Source organism: Limtongia smithiae, assembly GCF_038497785.1.
Source record: "Limtongia smithiae strain NRRL Y-17922 unplaced genomic scaffold V1518scaffold_4, whole genome shotgun sequence".
Lineage (NCBI taxonomy): Eukaryota > Fungi > Ascomycota > Lipomycetes > Lipomycetales > Lipomycetaceae > Limtongia > Limtongia smithiae.
In genome coordinates this window covers 1027717-1047348 of record NW_027117625.1, presented here as the reverse complement: position 1 = coordinate 1047348, position 19632 = coordinate 1027717, and the positions used below count along the sequence as shown (strand labels likewise).

Sequence of the window (19632 nt, the reverse complement as noted above, 5' to 3'; positions counted from 1 at the left end):
TTGAGGACCTCCGCTCCCCAGCTTCCTTGAACGATGTCGAGCATTGTACTGGTGCGTGTGAGTGCGAGATTTCGTGTGGAGAATATAGGCTGAGGGAGCTATGCGAGGTTGTTATGCAGAAATCAGAATCAGTATCAAGCAGCATCCGGTCGATGGTATATATACAAGGATTCATGACGAGACGTGCGATCACGTATTACCTCATCGTAAATGGAACTTCTTAGCGAAAGGGGTATCATAGAAGCGGCGTCGGTGGCCCGTGAGATGGGGGAACTGACGCTGAGAAGCATATTTCGGACAAACAAGACGCCGGGCACGGACACCGCGCCACTGATGCATGCGTACCGGAAAAATCCATTCCTTCTGCAATACTAATCATCGCGCCGGGGGACAGGTTCAAGGTGATGCCGAAGAAGTCTAAGCGAAGGTGTGTGCGTCCCTTGCTTTCAAATCCCATGGGCTTACTCATCTTCAACAAAATTTTCCTTCGCCTCTGACGTCATTTTAATTCTGCATTACCCCGCGCCGTCGTCCGCTCCGCTCGGTTCAAAGTTGAAACCCCGTTTGCCATGCTCTGAGCACGTCGAGACAAAGGAATTCGAACGAATCTGGCAACAGATCTTGTTACCATGCGAATGGGTTTCTTCGATAAACTGCCGGGCTACGCAGCGAGTGCTGTCACGTCTCAGCAGAAGTCAGCACGCAAATGTAATGGTGGTACTACGAAATTCGGCGTTCCTCAGATGCGGGTGCCTGCGAAGATATTTAGTATACATTTAATAGCAGTTTGCCAGGGTGATCTAATTTCGTCGTTTTCACAGGATGTTGAATTGAGAAGGAACTAAGAGAGCATGCCTCATAATCTTTGGTGCATGATTTTCAAATTCATATGCCCTATTGGTAACCTGCCTTGGTAAGATAGTACTTGGCAGTCAAGACAGCATTGTGTCCAAACAACCACGGCTGGAACATATTGTCAGACCAAAAGTTCGGGTTCTTCAAGTCGTAACTCGGCACCTCAGCTGCGGCATCGTTCTCAACAAGATCGACAGTCTCGTCTGCCAGCCGATTGGACTCAACTAGCATTGCAAGATCACGCTGTTCCTGCTCTGGCCCGTCGGGCATATGCCACACGTCGCCATACTTCATGGATCCGATCTGCACACGCGTGCAACGCGCCTTACGGATGTTTTCGTAGAGCTTCAGCAGCACCGCCACGTCGTCCATTGAACGTGCGCTAGCGAGGCACTCCGCAATGGTGATGCTGTCTTCGATCGCCTGTGCTGCGCCCTGTGCGAGAAACGGCACCGTCGCGTGCGCAGAATCGCCTAGCAGAGCAATCCTGCCTGACTTGCTCACCCACGAGGGCAGCTCGCGCACGTACGTAATCTTCCACTTTAAACACGCCTGCACTTTATGTAGGATTTTCACAAGCTTGGGGTCCCAGTCCGCGTAGTTGTTTCGCAAGTCGTCCAGGCTGCCGCGGGTGTTCCACACGCCAGGCTCGCCGTCGCCGGGGTGCAGCATCACGAGGTTGTACAGCGTCTTGTTGCGGATCGGGTAGGCCATGATATGTCGGCCGGGACCAATCCAACATGTTGCGTAGGGCGAATCAAGGAGTTCCTGCAGGTCAGAGTCCCCACTCATGAGGTCTGCTGGTACAGTAGCTCTGAATGCGGAGCTTCCGGAAGGGACATACACATCGTCATTGAGCTCGGGGAAGATGGAATTGCGCACAAGCGATCGAATACCTAATGACAATTAGAAGTGTCTTCCACCTTCCAAGCAAGCAAGATACATACCATCGGCGCCGATAATCACATCCGCTTTAAACTTGCGACCGTCCTCAAGTGTCACGCACGGAATATCCTCATCAACATGAGCAACTCGGCTGGAAGTATGAATCTCGATCCCGTTCTTAACCGCTGCGTCATGTAGGATGCGATGATAATCTGCGCGGTGGATCAACCAGTACGGTGCTCCGTAGCGTTGTGTCAGATACGGGTTCAAGGGAGTATAGCCAAGTAAATCGCCATTATTGTATCGCCGGAGTGCGATTGCTTTGGGCCACACGATGACTTGTTCGAACTTTTGATCGAGTCCGAGATACTTCAGAAGCGCAGTGCTGTTTGGTGGGATTTGGATTCGTGAAATAAAGTAGTTAGCTAAGTCACGTCGTAAAAGTCTCGCTGTCGACAGATATCCAACGGGTAAACTTATCTGCTCCAACTTCACCCAGAATCGAAGACGCCTCAAGAAGTGTGACCGTAAATCCCTTCCGCGCCAGAGCAATCGACGCTGCAAGACCGCCAAGTCCGGCACCAACAATCACAATGCTAAGTTTAACCGCTGGAATAGGAGCAACGGAATCTGAAGTCATGACGAATAGAGTACCGAGCTAGTTCACAGATAGCTCTACAAGTACCTGCGGCAGCCGACCAGATATATGCGACTTTTCCCTGGTTATACCCCCGCATTCGGCTTTTCGCGACGCATATCGATTTCAGATAAGTTAATCCGACTGCCGGTGCTAGAGTGCGGAGAAAGAGCCGTTCTCAGTTCCGTACCAACCGGAGCGGGGTGCACTTCGCGGTTGAGCCGCAGTACATCCGAATCCACGTGATCTTCTCGGATTTCACCCAATTAGGTTGTTCCGAGTAGCGGCGGTGGTACCGAATCTAAGAAGGGATGATGAACAGCTGCTTAGCTTTGTGGAGTTCACAGGAAAGATTTTATTTGCAGGTCGTTATGAGCTGTAACAAGAAAGCTGCGATAACATGAATGCGTAGTCGAAATGTGTATATCCTCGAGGTCGTAATCGTAGTCTGATTTGACAGTTGTAATCCGTAGACTAACAATCTCCAGTTTTCTGTCGTCACAAAATACAAAGTCTCTTTATTAGTGTTGAATAGAGGGCTTTCTACGGTCCATGACACGCCGTGTTAACGTACGAACGGTCACAACAATTGGAATGTATGGGTTCTGGATTCCCCAGAACTTATCTCGCAAGTCGCGTACAATCAGAACCTGCCCGCCTACTGATCTCTCTATAACCAAAAACAAGCCTCGCGACTAATTCTGTTGCAAATACCTTACTCTCAAATGACGAAGCGACCAGCTTTTCTAATGTTCAGCGACTCAGCTTCGACAAAGAGTTACAGTGGTAGCACAGGGAATGAAATCGAGACAGCCATTCCTCTCAACGATTACAGCATCATTGAGGAGAGAATTCCATTGTCGACGCAACAAAGGCAGCGCTGGTCGAAGATAAACGCACACAATAAGTGCTACTACGATCGACACAGGTTATTCTCAAGTTGGCGGTAGCACGCGCAGCCCGAGCCCGTGCCCGAGGATATCCAGACAACGGTCAAAGGCTCTGATGGAACAGGTTGCGATTGCTACGGTACGGAACCTTCCCGCAGACCACGGGCATGTCGCGACCTTGACAGAATCGAAGTCGGTGAAGGCGACGACGTATCAGCACAAAGCGATATACGCGGACATCATCAAGGCGCGCAATCGTTAAAGATGAAGTAGGTAAAATTAATGGTTGGCAATAGGATGCTAAGATTGCTGAGTTTGCAGGTAAGTTTATCATATAGTTCACGGCGACTTACAGGATCCTCAGCGGAACTTCGCCTACACTGTTTGCAGTCTCTCTAACTGGCAAGTACCTCCTATGTGTGTTTGTTGTGGAATTATGCGCAGAGTCAAAGTCGCACAAACTCATAACCAGAGGTGTCCACAAGTTATTCATAATACTGAAACATAAGTTCGGAGGCCGTATTCTAGATATCCGATATTTCGAGCCCAATCATGACTCCAGAGATCGTTGCATCGTTGCTACCTGCCTCTCAGAACAAAGAATAGAGGGGATAAGGATGTTTCTCATGACTAAGGGTAATATTGTTTAAAATCAGAGCATTATTTGGACTGGACTAGGATCAATTCTGTTACCGGTGTTCAATTCGTTCGAGCAACCTTCTGCAAGACGCACGCTACTATATTTCAGTGCATGTATTTTAATTTAACCCATGTTATAGTAGCTATCTACGTAATAACTAAAGCGCGGTTCTATCCATGGAGACCTGCGCTGTGGAGTGTTGTAGAGTGCTGTGTAGCATACCTGAGGTCGCCCCATAACACCAGCATTCACGATTCACTTGCAAGAAAATGAAAGGGGATGCGGGTCGAAACCGAGTACAACAACCACAAAAACATTTGACAAGAGAGTGCAAATCTAGAGAGTTGTTGATACTAGTTAGTTTACGGGCGTGGCACGCCGGGTGGGCTTCTGCGATCGGATCATCGGGTAACCCAATTTGGATGGATCCGGTGCGGCGTATCGACTTTCCGGACCCCGCTTTTAAGTACCGAAGGTGTGGCTGTATGAACCCCGTGTAAACCCACGGTCTGGCTTGGCTGACTAGATATGTTGGCTAACAAGTAACAATTACGTCTAGTTCTAAGCTCATTTCGCCCTTAACGATGGTTCAACTAAGTTGATTATGTCACAACTATCGTATTAACCTGGCAAGAGAATTGAGGCAATGTAGCATCACTGAACGCAGTACAACGGAGTTGATTTCAAGAAAAGAATAGTAGATCAACTAAGACAACATTGAATACGAATACTATAATACAAGCCACAATAAACAAAGCAAGCCTGAACTCCGAGCGAAACACTACCAATAAAAGTCATATCTGCATATATAAGCCAAAACGAGTTCAGGAAGCAGTTGCTTCGTTGTCTTTTGACGATCTCTCAGGTTTCTGTACACGTTCGCTCATCTTTATCGCAATTTTATCCTGTTCTAGAGAATCTTTTCCTCCTTGCGTTCCAATTTTTTGAAATAAGCTTAGAATTGCCCCCACACCTGACATCGCCACAGCAAACCAATAGGCACACTTATAACCACGGTGCAGAATGGCTGGATCTTGGTTGGTGATATCGGTTCCAATTTGAGATGTAACGACCGCAGTTGACACTGCGAGGCCAATTGCACCTGATAGCTGTACAACAACGTTAAATGTACCTGCCGCAGTTGACTTGAGATTCGGAGGCACAGCTGCAAGAGAGACATGATTGACAACATTAAATGTCAAGTCTGCGCCAACGATGACTATAGCCAACGCAGGAAACGGCATAGCCCAGTATAAAATATCGATCGGCTGCAGCGCCCATAGCAACGATGAGGCAAGAAAGCATATCATAGAAATGAACATCAGAACCCGACCAGGAATTTTATGAAGCAGTAAGGCAACGCCAACGTTCGTAAGAATTCCTGAAATTGCGAGCGGGAGCATCGCGGCTGTAGTCTTGATAATGCTGTAGTTCCGGATGTTTTGAAAGTAGAGCGAAGGATAGTACATCAGGACACCTTGGAATGTTAACCATCCGCAGAAAACCACAGACATGCACAGCGCAAAGCCAGGAAATTTCCAGATATACATTGGCATCAGTGGATTTTTGCAGTGAAGCTCCCACAGCACGAAGATGACCATGAATATCACACTGACGATCAACAATGCAATGATATAGGGTGTGCCCCATCCATTAGGCGCGGAGCTGGCCGATGTCAGCGAGAAAATGAAGATGGTCATCCCACATATCGATAGTGCAGCGCCCATGAAATCCAGCCCTTGAAGTTGTATCAGAATACCGGGCCATGTCTTGTTGATTGGCTGAATTGTGGTTCCTCCGCCAGTAATGATTAAGTAGTTTGACATCTTTATGAGATTTTCGTCGGATGGCACAAGCAGCCAAACAAACAAGCACACAAGCGAATATAGAATGGTCCAGAAAATATTGACAGCTTTCCAGCTGATGTACTCCACGCATATACCGCCGACGACAACTCCGATCGTGTATCCAACGGGTGCTCCCGCGGCATACATCGCCATGGCATGATTCTTGCGCTTGCTTGGTCGGTAAATAAGACTGATAATGCCGACAGCAGAGGGAGGAGCTGCGGCACCGCCCAGTGCCTGCAGACCGCGGAGGGCATCAAAGACAATAGCAGACTTCACAAACGCCATGCAGAGCGACAGCACTGAGTACCAGATGATGGCAAATATTAGTGTTCGCTTGCGGCCAATGATGTCCGCTAGCCTTCCGACCAGAAGAAAGACAGATCCAGCAACAAGCGTGTAGGATGTAACAGTCCATGAGAGTTCTGAGCCTTCAATGCCGAAATACGAGGAGAGATAAGTAAGACACAGCTGCACGGCGCCCTGGTTGCTCGAGTTCATCATAGGCACAAAGAAAAAAGTCATCATACACACAGTCTCGGACAGAGCAGACTTGAACACTGGAGGCCGCGACTCGGGATCTTCAGCAAACAGTCCGGCGGCATCCGTGGGGTCATACTCACCGGAGACTTGCGCAATCTGTGATGCTTTTTCGTGTGCGTCGACCACGGAGACGACCGCGATGCTACTTGCATTGTCGTCCTGGACGGCGATGCTTGACGTCATGGTGCCGTGCTGAGTGAATAGGGCGAAAAAGACGAGACGGCAGAGAGTGCACCCCGAGCGCACCGAGCGTCTGAGTGCGGAGGCGAGGTACCATGCGCCGACCCCAACCCGCAGCGGGGCCACAAGGGCCTTTGTAGCGGAAAGCTTCCGCGCCTGGCGTCCGTGTGCGCGCGTTCCGCGCCGCCAGGAGATCAGGACCCAGCGGACCGGAGACTCGGAGCTTATTTTGCAGGCCTGCTCCGCGCCGCAGCGGCCTTGTCCGGGTAAAGCATGTGCGCCGTGGCTCTCGAGGTGCTCCCGTTTTCCGAACAGCCTCTCCGTGTGCAGTTCGCTCAGTCTGCGCCCGCACTGGACGCACGCGTTCATCGCAGCACTAGGCAAGCGGGTCGCACAGACAGAAGAAGTCACAGTGGCATCACTAGTGTGCCTGACTCGCGTGTCGAAGCTGCTATCGTATCATCAGATTATTTGAACTATCGAAGGGGCCCTTAAACTTCCCGCAGAACTCTATTCTGTTCTCGACCCTCGCTGGCGATAGCGCGTACTCCGTTAGGGCGCCCGGCGTCCACGCACAGCACGGCAAAGCCCTACGCCTTGAGCTCGCAAACGGCGAGACAGCTTGACCGTGGCAGTCCCCGTCTCTGAAACACACACTGATGCTCTTGTAAATCGGTGCTGACAAGACGGCTGGACTGTGCTATCGGCTCCGCCGCGCGAGCGCATGCCACAGCCGACTCATAGCCCATCGGCGGAGTTACCAGCAGACGCTGATTAGATTTCCGTCGCCGCTGTCGCTATGACCTCTCTTAAACCACGACGTCCTCTTCCCCCTTGAAGACCGTCGCGTCTAGGAAGCAGTCGCCACTTTCGTTCACCTTTTTTTTTTACTTGATTTCACCGCGCAAACATGGAGACAAAGCAGTCAGGCTCGTCGAAGGAGTCACTGGCCATGCCCGCTGTGGTCAGCGCCTCTTCGCTGCCCACAGAATACGATGAAAAACTTTCCGAGTCGTCATATTCCGGCGCTGAGATCACTGACAAGAAGGAACAGGAGGAAGTGGAGGAGCGGCTGGAGGAGCAGCCAGTGGCCGCCGAGCCACTGAAAGCTGCTGGTAGACCGCCAGGTCCTCCTCCTCCTCCGCTCATGGATCTGGATGCCGGTATCGTGGGCTGGGACAGCTTTGATGACCCTGCGAATCCCAAGAACTGGCCGGTCGCCAGAAAGTGGCGGACAATGGTTTTCGTTGCCTTTTCTACTTTCATTCTTCCTCTCGCGTCGACGTTGTTTGCACCTGGTGTGGAGCTTGTGGCGGAGGAATTCGATGTTACCAGCTCCACGATCGAGGCTCTCATGGTCTCGATATTCGTTTTCGGATTCGGATGGGGACCCATGCTGTTCCATGCTCCTCTATGCGAACTATACGGCCGAAAGAAAGTCATCTCTGTTTCCAACCTGCTATTCGCCATATTCAATATCGGATGCGCTTTGGCTCAAAACGTGGGAACATTCTTTGCATGTCGCTTTTTGGGTGGCCTTCTCGGCTGCGCATCGATGGTCGTCGGCGGTGGCGTCATTTCAGACATGTTCACACGCGAAAATATGGGTCGTAAGTTTGTCACTTTTGTTTTTGTTAGATTGAACTTACACAATCTAGGCGCGTCGTCGGTCTATGCAATGGGACCTCTGATGGGCCCGGTTATTGGTCCTGTCATTGGTGGTTTCATTGCGCAGGATCTCGGCTGGCGTTGGGCTTTCCGCTTTCTGATCATCGTCGGCTTTGTGTCGTTCTGCTTGTTCACTATTGCTGTTCAGGAGACGCACCCTCCCACGATACTGCGCCAGAAGACCAAGCGTCTCCAGAAGGAACTGAACCGACCGGACCTCGAATCTGCCATGGACAAGGATAACAAGCGCACTCCCGTTATGGTGTTTGTTTTCGGCTTCACCAGACCTCTCGCGCTGCTGTTTACGAACCCAACTGCGTTGTGCTTGGGATTATACATGGCTATCGCCTTCGCTTATCTTTATGTTTTCCTTACCACTCTTACTGAGGTGTTCCACAATCTCTACGGCTTCAGCACAGGTTTGACTGGATTAGCATACCTTGGACTGGGTGTTGGTCTGCAAACCGCTCTCTTCACGGTTGGCTGGACGAATGACAAACTTGTGGCTTGGCTTACGAAGCGCAACAATGGCGTTCGTGAACCCGAATTTCGTCTTCGCCCGTTATTGTTTTCTTGCATTTGCTTTCCCGTTGCAATGTTTTGGTACGGTTGGTCTGTACAGACGCATGCGCACTGGTTTGCCGTCATTGCATCCATGTTTCCGCTTGGACTCGGCATGGTTTCTTCCATGCTTCCGATCCAGACATATTTGATTGAGGTTTTTGCCCCATATGGGTTGTCAGCTAGTGCTGTTGCTGCGGGCAACTGTTTCCGTATGACTGCAGGTGCCTTCTTTCCTCTGGTGGCACCGCCTCTCTTTGCGCGGCTGGATTATGGATGGGGATGCTCTCTACTAGGTTTTCTTGCTCTGGGTATGCTAGCCAGCATGGCCATTGCTTTCATATACTTCGGAAAGCATTTGAGACTGAAGTATCCGCCGAAGGTTTGATATAAAATTGCATTTTTTCTAGTGAACGTTAATTATCGGTTTTGCATTCTTGTTTTCTTTCAGTTTTGATATTTTGCAGAACGGTTGTATTGATTTTATAGGTATGGTTAAATTTTTATCAATCGGGATTTTCATGTTGCGTTCTCAGTACACCACCACCGAATCTTTGTAATATGTCATTGATATCCACCACTCTTGAGCATATGTAGGATGTGTAGAATATATAACCGATGACACGGCCTATAGAGGAGTCTGCTTTAAATTTTAGTATGAAATACCCTGTATCGGCCCGGAGACAGATATCTTTTCCCGAAGTGCAGATGCTCTAACCCCTACTTGGCCTCTAATCCTAGCACTCTGACTTGGCGTTGCAGTTTCAAGTCTTCTAGAGGACAACACAGACTTTTTTTTCACTACCGTCACTAGCCATGCCTCACGATTGCTATTCCGAGTGGTGTTGAAAAGCATCACTTGGCGAGAGAAGCAGGTGTGGGTTGTGCGTGTGTTAAAGGTTGGCTTGAGTTCGCTTGGCAGGGGACGTGCGGCGCGGCGAGCACGATGTGGCCGTGCGGACGCGATTTCGCGGATAAGCGACAAGGCCACCGTGGGACATGATATTTTGTATATCTTCACTCTTCTACTGTTTCAGTTCAAATTAAAATAAATTGCCGTCAATGAGTTCAAGAAAGATCGAAGTATGGCGAGACTCACGAGTTATCTGTGTCTAGTTTCTGATGAATTCGTCGAACTTGCACATCAAGGCGAGTAACGGAAGGGCCGACTCAGATATGTGCGGAAAAGCAATTGCCTCTTGGCAGGCTATCGCGCTCCAGAGCTGCCGAGAACTTTGACGGTACTGCACGTTTCCGTCGGTTATGATACCCGCCTTGACTACGCGTACAAGCTGCTGTCTGCCATGTGTGCACTCATCATCTTTAACACGTTCATGACACATCTCTTCTGGCGGACCGCGCCATTACGAGATCTGCAATGAACACGGAGGAAAGTTACTCGAAGAGCTCATCTTCTTTCATCCATTCGTCTACTGTCGTAAATAACGCCGATCCTATTGCGCCGCTTACGAACACGAAGTCGCCAGAACTCACCTCGGACGACGAAAAGAAAGATAATATCGAGGTACAAGAGAAGCGACTTGAAGAATACGACGATGAACCAGAGTCTATCTCCTCCGTTCCACTCACAAATTTCGACGAAGGCGTCGTCGGATGGGATAGTGTAGACGATCCGGAAAATCCTCAGAACTGGTCAACGTCGAAGAAATGGAGAACGATGGGGTTGGTCTCGTTTTCGACATTTCTATTACCGCTCGCATCCACTATATTTGCTCCCGGAGTCTCACTCATTGCCGAAGAATTCAATGTCAGAAGTACTACAGTTGAATCTCTCATGGTTTCTATATTCATTTTCGGCTTTGGATGGGGTCCACTTTTGCTGCACGCTCCAGTCTGTGAGCTCTATGGACGAAAAATATCTGTGCTAATGTCTAACATATTCTTTGCCTTGTTCATGCTTGGCTGTGCATTTTCCAAGGACGTGGGAACGTTCTTCACGTGCCGGTTTTTGGGGGGGCTACTTGGATGTGCATCTGTTGTCGTCGGAGGAGGGGTCATTTCGGATATGTTCACGCGCGAAGCTATGGGTCGTAAGTTGTGTGTTTACCGTGACTGCAATGAAGGTACGCTAAACCATATAACTAGGTGCTTCTGCTGTATACACCACCGGTCCTCTTATTGGTCCGGTTGTAGGTCCAATTATTGGCGGATTCATGGCTCAAAACGCGGGATGGCGCTGGATTTTTCGATTTTTAGTTATTGCAGGTTTCGGTTCATGCCTTTGCTTCTATCTCTTTGTGCAAGAGACCAATCATCATAACTTGCTTCGACAAAAGGCGAAGAGACTACGAAAGCAGTTGGACCGACCGGATCTCGTGTCTGTGTTAGACAAACGGAATAGGCGAACTCCTGTGATGGTATTTGTCTTCGGCTTCACGCGACCATTGGCATTACTATTTACAAATCCGATTGCTTTTGCGTTAGGATTATACATGGGAATTTCCTTTGCGTATCTCTACATTTTTCTGACGACTATCAGTACTGTGTTTCAAGACATATATCACTTTAGAACAGGCGTAACTGGCCTTGCATATCTGGGTCTAGGAATGGGTCTACAGACTGCACTGTTTACGATTGGATGGACAAATGATCAGCTAGTGCGATGGCTGACCAGACGCAACAATGGCGTTCGTGAACCAGAATTTCGTCTTTACCCGCTCTACATTGCATGCGTAGCTCTCCCTGGAGCAATGTTTTGGTATGGTTGGGCCGTTCAGACACGAGCGCACTGGTTTGCTGTCGTGGCGTCCATGTTTCCACTCGGAATTGGTATGGTATCATCGTCTTTCCCAATTGAGACCTATTTAATTGAAATATTCGCTCCGTATGGTCTCTCTGCGAGCGCCACTGCCGCTGGAAACTGCTTCCGAATGACTACCGGCGCGTTTTTCCCTCTTGTTGCTCCAAGTCTATTTAGTCGATTGGATTACGGCTGGGGTTGCTCGTTACTGGGGTTTCTTGCTTTAGGCGTATGCGGATCTATGTCAGTTGGACTGATTCATTTTGGAAAGCAGCTTCGGCTGAAATGTCCACCGACGGTGTAGTTAACGACATTGGATATGGATTGCTGCGGTATACTTTAGACTTGAGCACAGCGACTTGATTTCTCTTATTAGATATGTGATAACTTAAGTCGTCACTTGCTTGTTGTATCACACTGCAATATAATAGTAGAACGCTGGCAGATAGAACTGATCATCGTTATATAGAGAAATGCAGATCACGTGGACATGGGTAGATTGAATCGCTGTTGCGAGCGAGTATCACAAAGAGCGAGTTCTACATCGCGAATTTGAAACGGAGACATGTCCCAGGTAGAAGCACTGAATTCCTCGAAACTAGGAACCAAGGAGTAGTAAGACGCATTTTTCTGTTTCTTATTTTTCAGGTAGCTGAGAAGGATCTAACCTGCTCGCGTAGTTGGGACGACTTCTACGCTCATGAACTGCAAAACTTCGCAGAAAATCCTGATGATGAGGGTGAAGTGTGGTTTGCGGATGCAGATGCGGAGGATAAAGTCATCGAGTTCCTGATTAAAAACTCAGATGGCAAGGACGAAGACGACAGCGAGGATGACTACGACAACAATGACGATGAGAATACCCCTCCAGAATTCAAGCAGGCGACGACGAGTGTTCTTGACTTGGGCACCGGCAATGGGCACCTTATATTTCGGGTTCGAACAGACGCTGGATTTTATGGTCGGTTATGTGGGATCGACTATGCTGCTACGTCGGTTACGTTTGCGAACAACATTCTCAGCTCGAAGGTAGAGTCCGGCTCGCTCGACGACCCTGACCGCAATATCAGCTTCCGACACGTCGATTTCCTCAAATACGATAGTAGCACAGAAAATGAGGGATGGGATCTTGTGCTAGACAAAGGCACCCTTGACGCAATTGCGCTCTCTGGCGACAAACTGGAATCTAACGGCATGACTGGCATTCAGCAGTATCCATTAGCCGTCAGGGATACACTGCTACGCATTGGTGGAATTATTCTCATCACCAGTTGTAATTTTACTCAGGAAGAGCTCTTGCAACTCATGGACATCAGTGGTCTTGAGTTTTGGAAAGCGATTTCATATCCGGTATTCGAGTTTGGAGGTGCCAAGGGACAAAGTATATCCAGTGTTGCTTGGAGACGAACTAAATAAAGGACAAGTACTTCAAAGAACAAACAAATCACGCTCGCTTAGAAAACTCCACGCTCAAAATCAAGTTCTGGAAACCGTATCCGTTAAGTCTGTCGCACGCACGCTTCGCATCCATGACGTTATAGAAGCCAATGAATGCGTAACCTTTGGTGCGACCAGTGTCTTTGTCCTTCGCCAAATATAACCGCTGGATGCGACCGAATCTCTCAAACAGACGGCCGAGATCGTTCTCTTCAACATCCTCCCCGAGATTGGAAACACGGAGCGTCGCGCTGTCGTCGCGTTCGCGCATCATGCCGCCACCCATACGCTCGCCCTCGCCGCGCGAGTCGGCACCGCGGCGCATGTGTGGGGGTACGTACGTCGACCGTCCGCCAGCCCCAGATGAGGGGGCCGCTGATGTTGGTTCTGGCGTACCCGCGCCGCCTGGCGAGGAAACGGCAGAGTCGCTAGCGACATCCGACGATGGGAACCGGTCCTTGAACGGACACCGCGACGTGAAATGCTCGCCATGGCAGTTTCGGCAGACGATGGTCTTCGACTTGTTCGTCTCGACAGCACTGACCTTGACCTCCTCCTCCTTTGACTCCTTCCAGCCGACGAAAAGCTTCAGAGGCGCGTTCTCGCCCAAACTCGTGGTCTTCATGTCGGGTCCCTGTCGCGGACCGCGCTCGAGGCCAAACTTCGTCCATCGCTTGCGCTCAGCAATGAGAGGATTGACGCGCTCCTTAACAACCGTCATCTTTATTCTCTGCGTGACCTTGACCTTATTGCCGGTCTCGGGATTGATTCGGAACGAAATCACCGTCTTGGTGCCATCCGGATTGGTGGTAATAAGTGGCGCGGGCAGCTCATTGTCATCGTCATCATCCGCCCAGTTCGAGGTTGGTTGTTTCCTTTACCAGATTAGTCCCCCTACATCCAACCTAGGTATAAACGTATAATGAATAGAGATCAAAACATACCGTGCAAGATCGGCCATGTTTGCTGTATAACGCGACTTTATCGTGCCGTACCGAGCGAACCTACAAAAAATTTACAAAACCGCACACTCTGCGCGGACCCTAACCACATTAATCACGTGATACTATCTATGTTCCTAACCCCATGGGCTTGCGGCGTTTATTAGTTTGACGACGACGAACTCCCACCGATTCTATATCATGCGCCAGGACATAGCCAGCTAGCGACGGCATGAGAATTGCAGAGCTCAGTTTGTATTCTGCATTTTTTGTTTTCGCTGGACCGTGGTTGTGTACACGATATGCGGCAAGACTTGATATCGGTGGCGAAAGCCATTCCCACTGCAACGCCGCCGCCGTCCAAGTCTAACTTCTCAATGACTAACGAGCAACGTCGCGCGCTTTGCGAATATGCAGAACAGCACGCTGGCGCTAACCAACGAGAGCTTATGATTTGGTTTAGTTCAAAATTTTCTGAGACGCCATCTCAAGCCGCCATCTCCCGCTGCTTGAAGCGCAAGTCTACGATTCTGGGCAATGCGGTCTCTGCAACAGAGCAACCGAATCTCAAACGGGTCAAGAAAGTCACGTTCCCGCTTATGGAAGAGGCACTAGCTCGCTGGTATAGCGAGTATAAGGGTATCATCCCCATCGATGGAGGGGCGATAAAAAATCAAGGTGCTGTCTTTTTGAAATTGCTGTACCCTTCTTCTGGTGACGATGCGTTTCATTTCTCTGACGGCTGGCTCGCGCGATTCAAGGTCCGCCACCATATTCAGACTGATCGGCTTGATCCAACTTCTGATAGTCCAGTTGCGCGTCTGCGGTCTCTGCAAGAACAATTACCTGTCATCCGCGCGCGAGTTGCGCAGTACGCGCCGCCGGACGTATATAACATGGACGAAACGGGCTTGCTTTATCAGAATCCGGGATCCGGCCTTTTCCGTAATCGCGAGGAGCCCGACCATGCGACGGAACTGGAGTGCCAAGTTGGTGGATATCCAGGAATGCTCAGAGACCGCTTTACTGTGACCGTATGCGCAAATTCCGACGGGTCTGACAAACTCCCTTGCTGGGTTATTGGCAGATTTTCGAATCCGCGCTGTTTCATTGATGTCGAGCGCTCAGGTCTTGGGATCACATACGCGTCAGATCCGCAGGCGAGAATGTCCGCTGCGCAGTTCAAGAATTATCTACAATGGTTTGATGCACAAATGACCCGACGCAAAGTTCTACTGATTGTCGACTACTGCGACTCACATGTGGCATTTAATGGTCAGCTCTTGAACACCGATTTATTGATTCTACCGCCATCCACCTCTGGCATTAGCATGCAGCCCTGTGAAACTGGAATTGCACCAAAACTGAAAGCCTTCTATCGCCGGCGATACACAGAGATTTTGCTAGCGCGGATTGAGAATAACAGTAAACGACTATTTGTCAGCGTCCTTGAAGCGTTGAATATTCTGGTTGACGCGTGGAAGGAAGATGTATCTCCGGAGTACATTGCCAACTGCTTCAGGCTCTCGAAACTGATCTTAACCGCAGGGGAGGAAGTCACCACGAACACCGCGAGGAGTAAAATGACCCAATATGCATCTGCTTCCTCATTGACAATGGAAGTAGCACAAAATCTTGAGTCCCTTAGCGCAGTCGAAGCTGTGGAGATATCTCCCGACGAAGAAGCTACAAGCCGTTTACCTAGCGCCAATATTTTCACTGCAGCGCAGCAAAAAGAGACCACGAGGACATTACAGCGACCGGATTTGCAACGCCGGTTCAGCAGTTCGCTCGGATGGTTCAGTGATTCGGCAGAAGGCTTATTCTCTGTTCCGTCGATGGACGAAGTATTTTATGAACTTCGAGAGGAGGTCGCAAAGTTGAGTTCACGGCAGCCTTTGTTAGATGATGAATTCTTCTTGGCTGCCACTGGATTTATCGATGAAGAACAAGAGCACGACTTGAGCGCTAAGTTGGCAGAAAAGCACTCGGTTGACGAGCCTGCGATAGCCGACGATGCTACGTCACTACTGCATCCGCGACCAGTCTCAAAGATCTTGTACTCCTCGATAAATGAAGTCAGACCAGTGCAGACCAACGACTCTACTCCGAATAACCGCTACATCACGGATGCCGAGGCTCTGCTGGCCATGGATGTTCTTGAGAAATACTGGTTAGGTCGAAACCCAGAAATGTTACGGTTGTCCATTCCCAATCAGCGGCATTTGGTTTTGAGTAACGGAAGGAGCTTAAAGCCAAGTACCTTGAAGAAAGCGTTTGGATAATTGCGAGACCTTGTATCAAAAATAAATCGATTAACTGCTCGCTCTACTCTATATATCTATTCCTCCAAAAATGGAAAGCCGGTGTATGACATTGCATTAAACCATGTCAAATCTGCCATTGTATCAGTAAAATCGCTGCCGATTGAAGGGATGTCGATGCTATTCAAAGCTTCTCTCGACTGCAGCGTAACGGTAGAATTAACATTTGAGCCTGCGACGTGATCCACGTTGCTGCCATTAGCCGTTCCGTTGGTAATTGGCCCTGTTGTAGAGGAGGCTGAAATATTTGAGCCGTTACCGTCATACGACGCATCCCTGTTCAAGTCTGCAGTTTTTCGGCTCTGTCGTTGTTTAGCTATACGTCTCTCAGTCAGTACGAGCAATCAGAAAAGGTTTTAATGACCGCAGAGCGTACCAATTCCAGATATCTGCGCTCGCATTCGTTTCAAAAACTCCCTGTACTTCAAGGCTGAGAGAGTCTTTGTTTCCAACATACGGAAAGTATCCAAAATATTCGTCCACGTCTGGTCCAGCTCAGACTCGTGAAATTCATTCCATATCGACGGAATCATTCGGACCGTGAGCATCACAGTTGCGCTAGTATACACGTAAAACAAGTTGTACCACCAAATCGGTCCACGCGTTGCAACTTCCTCGTTCACTCTAGTTAACTCGGCCAGCGCCATTGCAGCCTCTAGGCACAGCTTGCCACAGAGCGTCGACGACTGGACCAGGAGATTATCTTCGTAATTCCAGAAATCGCGCATAGGACGGCGACAATACAACGTCGAAATCGGCACTTGGTTGTCTTGGATCTGATGTCGAAGAAGATGCAGCAGGCATTTCCGAAACAACATGATGCGTCCATGTAGGTACCTTGCAAGCAATATCCTGGCTTGTCTTCGGATACGACTGTTAACCTTGACCTCTCCCTGATCGTCTGAAAATGCTCGCAAAAACCAGGGAACGCTCTTGTGCCATTCTGACACAGGCTGGATGTATTCCAGAGTAATCTTCACATCGTGCTCCCAGGTCGTCGGAAATGGTGTATATAGGTTGCGAGTGATAGTGTCAATCAAGGTGAAAAATCGCACAGATATAACAAAAAAAGTGATCAGCGACGGCTTGTCTACAGGCTGTTGGCATATACCACTTGCAGATATATATTCATCATCAGTCATTGTAGGCGCCGTAACAGTGTTGTGCTCCGAAATCATTGAGGAACGCCCCATCGTCATACTCAACAATTTGTCAAGTAGTACACATCCCCACCATAATCTGCGGCGAATCTCAAGATCAATGTACGACGAACACTGCGATAAATCACTGTCGACGTGTAGTCCATGAGACTGTGCTAGTCTGATAGTGATACCCATCATGTTCCAGCATTGATTTGCGCGCTTCGTGCCCTGTAAAAATTGGCATGCGAGTAGCAACGCCTTCAGCAAGTTAGCTAGATTTCTCGCTCCATTCTCAAAGGCATTGAGTGATTACCTGTATCATTTGAACGTCGCTTTTGAGCCATAGACTATTCAGATCTATTAACTTATTCGCGCGGTCAAAGTAGGACTGCAGTGTCTCTTCTCGATTATTGATTGGAATCGCTTCAGAAAACTGTCCACCAAGAGCAAATACTAAATTCAAAATAGCGTAAAACAGAGGATCCTTTTCAAGTGAATGACGGCCGTCCCATATTTTCAGATAGGTGTCCATAAATGACGGAATATGTAAAAACGGATAAAGGTTGTGAATGTACTCTATATAAAGCTGGACCAGATGATCAGACAAATTGCGTGATGGTAACACAATATCGTAAGCAGTCAAGGTGATGTACGGTACTTGTGAGGGCTGGTAAAACTGCATACTCTTCCAAGGTTTCCTTGGAATATGGCCAACATCTGCAATAATATCCTTAACTTGTTCCATAAACATGTGTACTGAAGAACTTCCAAAGTACGTAGTAGGATCTGCTCCGGAACTGGCAGCAATATGAGCTCCCATTGCGTTGTTGTTTCCTTCTTCCTCGTCGTCATCTGCCGGGAACTCTGGCTCTGCACCTTGCTCCGCTTCCGTATCGTTGTCGTCCACGTGTAGACTAGACCGACGTTCAGCATGCGCTTCTGCGGTGCCGACATCATCATCACAGCTGAACTCGTTCAAAAATGAACTGGTACTGACGCCGGCCAGAAGAGATAGTGGATAACGTGTGGAATCGGAAAGAACTGTGAGTACTGATGGTGTTAGAGCGGAACTTGACTGTGTCCGTGTTCTCGAAGATATCAAGTCCTGTTGAACGCTAATCGATTTGTCGCTAACAGAGTTTCTTGCTTGCTTAGCAAATGACGGCTCCAGCGCTGGTGACGATTCGCCGACCTTCTTCGCTTCACACCGGTCGGAAACGTCGATCAAGTCCTCCGTCGACGTCGCCTCCTTTGACGATTCCGAAAAGCTATCCAGCCTCCGCTTTTTGGGCGACGGATACACACACGACGATAACTCGCCGTCGCGCAAGCGACAGGGACGACAAATGGGTAGCACCCCATCACAGCGTACTTTTCGGTCTCGGCATTGTGTGCATGCTCTGGATACTCGCGGCTGCTTCACGAATAGGCCTTCAGACGATGCTGGTCTGTGAATGAAAGTGATCTCCATAGTAGTATACTGGAAAACCCCACAGCATCAGCTTCTGATCGTAGGCGGAGCTCGAGTCGTGAAGTCTGGTAACTTTCGTCTGACTGCCTGGCCGACACCTGTCCCAAATGCGGGGTATGCGGGGTAAACAGCATTCGTCAGCCGCTTTCCCCGCCACGTCATACGCGCACATCCTGTGGACTGCTGTGGCTCTAAACTCATAATACACTAGGGCAGGCGTATGAACTCGGATAATGAAATGCTCGAGGGACCCTGGATAATGACTGCCCTGTAAACCAGAGACCTAGGAATTGGGAGTACAGACTCGCGCGTCATAGGCTTCGAAATCTGAACTCTAGTCTGAGCACAAAGGCCTTGAGGGTATTAGCGCCGCATCATCCATATTCTGCTTAAAGGACAAGCAAGTTACCACTGGGACTGATTCTCGTATCTTGTCTTCCAGCCAAAACCTCTACTCCCGGACGTATTGCTGCGGCTGTTGATTTAAGTCACAAGTCTACGAGTTGCTTTTATCCGTAGAGATATCATTTGCGGGCACAACTTGTCCGCTGTCTTTCACATCGCTCTCACGGCGCGAAATTACTCTTCTGCCGTCCCGGCCACGGGAAACATTTATGTCGACCGTCTTTCTAGTAGCTTTCGCCATTTTCGCCATGCCTTCAGCAAAGACCTGTTTCCACAATGCACTCGGCGCAGGCACGCCCACTGGTATTGCGAACAGTCGGGAATTTCCCACGAGTGAAGCGTCTGCTTTCTGGATATATGACGCCGCGTTCCCAATCTGCGAAATGCAGGAAGTGGCAGTAGGCATTGGTCGCGATCGGAGATTCGCTTGGCGATGACTTATTGG

The 19632-nt window shown here is 49.3% G+C and overlaps 7 protein-coding genes across 7 annotated transcripts; 3 read left to right on the top strand and 4 right to left on the bottom strand.

The window, feature by feature from the left end:
* Positions 1–773: 773 nt before the first annotated feature.
* V1518DRAFT_415475 (3-hydroxybenzoate 6-hydroxylase-like protein) lies at positions 774–2712 on the bottom strand. The gene is made up of 3 exons (XM_066903822.1): positions 2221–2712; positions 1803–2147; positions 774–1751 (listed from the first exon to the last, which is right to left on the bottom strand). The coding sequence occupies exons 1-3, from the start codon at positions 2378–2380 to the stop codon at positions 895–897; spliced, it is 1362 nt and encodes a 453-aa protein (XP_066760467.1). The 5' UTR covers positions 2381–2712; the 3' UTR covers positions 774–894.
* A 1782-nt stretch (positions 2713–4494) lies between these two features.
* Positions 4495–6598, bottom strand: V1518DRAFT_415474 (major facilitator superfamily-domain-containing protein). The gene has a single exon (XM_066903821.1). The coding sequence runs from the start codon at positions 6478–6480 to the stop codon at positions 4732–4734; it is 1749 nt and encodes a 582-aa protein (XP_066760466.1). The 5' UTR covers positions 6481–6598; the 3' UTR covers positions 4495–4731.
* Positions 6599–6999: 401 nt separating this feature from the next.
* V1518DRAFT_415470 (major facilitator superfamily domain-containing protein) lies at positions 7000–9335 on the top strand. Its single transcript, XM_066903820.1, has 2 exons — positions 7000–8087; positions 8136–9335. Exons 1-2 carry the CDS (start codon positions 7388–7390, stop codon positions 9092–9094), a joined length of 1659 nt encoding a protein of 552 aa, XP_066760465.1. The 5' UTR covers positions 7000–7387; the 3' UTR covers positions 9095–9335.
* Positions 9336–9767: 432 nt separating this feature from the next.
* V1518DRAFT_415467 (major facilitator superfamily domain-containing protein) lies at positions 9768–11957 on the top strand. Its single transcript, XM_066903819.1, has 2 exons — positions 9768–10757; positions 10813–11957. The coding sequence occupies exons 1-2, from the start codon at positions 10085–10087 to the stop codon at positions 11769–11771; spliced, it is 1632 nt and encodes a 543-aa protein (XP_066760464.1). The 5' UTR covers positions 9768–10084; the 3' UTR covers positions 11772–11957.
* A 75-nt stretch (positions 11958–12032) lies between these two features.
* Positions 12033–12883, top strand: V1518DRAFT_405132 (uncharacterized protein; the record flags this gene model as incomplete). Its single annotated transcript, XM_066901909.1, has 2 exons — positions 12033–12082; positions 12148–12883. The coding sequence occupies 2 exons, from the start codon at positions 12033–12035 to the stop codon at positions 12881–12883; spliced, it is 786 nt and encodes a 261-aa protein (XP_066760463.1).
* Positions 12835–13895, bottom strand: V1518DRAFT_415463 (eukaryotic translation initiation factor 3 subunit G-domain-containing protein). Its single transcript, XM_066903818.1, has 2 exons — positions 13849–13895; positions 12835–13779 (listed from the first exon to the last, which is right to left on the bottom strand). Exons 1-2 carry the CDS (start codon positions 13863–13865, stop codon positions 12912–12914), a joined length of 885 nt encoding a protein of 294 aa, XP_066760462.1. The 5' UTR covers positions 13866–13895; the 3' UTR covers positions 12835–12911.
* Positions 13896–16158: 2263 nt separating this feature from the next.
* Positions 16159–19182, bottom strand: V1518DRAFT_245346 (fungal-specific transcription factor domain-containing protein). The gene is made up of 3 exons (XM_066900986.1): positions 17625–19182; positions 16546–17569; positions 16159–16485 (listed from the first exon to the last, which is right to left on the bottom strand). Exons 1-3 carry the CDS (start codon positions 18780–18782, stop codon positions 16187–16189), a joined length of 2481 nt encoding a protein of 826 aa, XP_066760461.1. The 5' UTR covers positions 18783–19182; the 3' UTR covers positions 16159–16186.
* Positions 19183–19632: the final 450 nt, after the last annotated feature.

Bases quoted from the DNA above. Each gene is read 5' to 3' on its own strand.
- V1518DRAFT_415475 (XM_066903822.1), bottom strand. From the start codon at position 2,380: ATGACTTCAGATTCCGTTGCTCCTATTCCAGCGGTTAAACTTAGCATT. The intron at 2,148-2,220 runs ATAAGTTTACCC...ACTTTATTTCAC, and splicing joins TCTGGGTGAAGTTGGAGCAG to GAATCCAAATCCCACCAAAC. The intron at 1,752-1,802 runs GTATGTATCTTG...AATTGTCATTAG, and splicing joins TGTGATTATCGGCGCCGATG to GTATTCGATCGCTTGTGCGC.
- V1518DRAFT_415474 (XM_066903821.1), bottom strand. From the start codon at position 6,480: ATGACGTCAAGCATCGCCGTCCAGGACGACAATGCAAGTAGCATCGCG.
- V1518DRAFT_415467 (XM_066903819.1), top strand. From the start codon at position 10,085: ATGAACACGGAGGAAAGTTACTCGAAGAGCTCATCTTCTTTCATCCAT. The intron at 10,758-10,812 runs GTAAGTTGTGTG...CCATATAACTAG, and splicing joins CACGCGCGAAGCTATGGGTC to GTGCTTCTGCTGTATACACC.
- V1518DRAFT_415470 (XM_066903820.1), top strand. From the start codon at position 7,388: ATGGAGACAAAGCAGTCAGGCTCGTCGAAGGAGTCACTGGCCATGCCC. The intron at 8,088-8,135 runs GTAAGTTTGTCA...TACACAATCTAG, and splicing joins CACACGCGAAAATATGGGTC to GCGCGTCGTCGGTCTATGCA.
- V1518DRAFT_245346 (XM_066900986.1), bottom strand. From the start codon at position 18,782: ATGGAGATCACTTTCATTCACAGACCAGCATCGTCTGAAGGCCTATTC. The intron at 17,570-17,624 runs GTAATCACTCAA...AACTTGCTGAAG, and splicing joins GCGACGTTCAAATGATACAG to GCGTTGCTACTCGCATGCCA. The intron at 16,486-16,545 runs GTACGCTCTGCG...AGAGACGTATAG, and splicing joins AGCGCAGATATCTGGAATTG to CTAAACAACGACAGAGCCGA.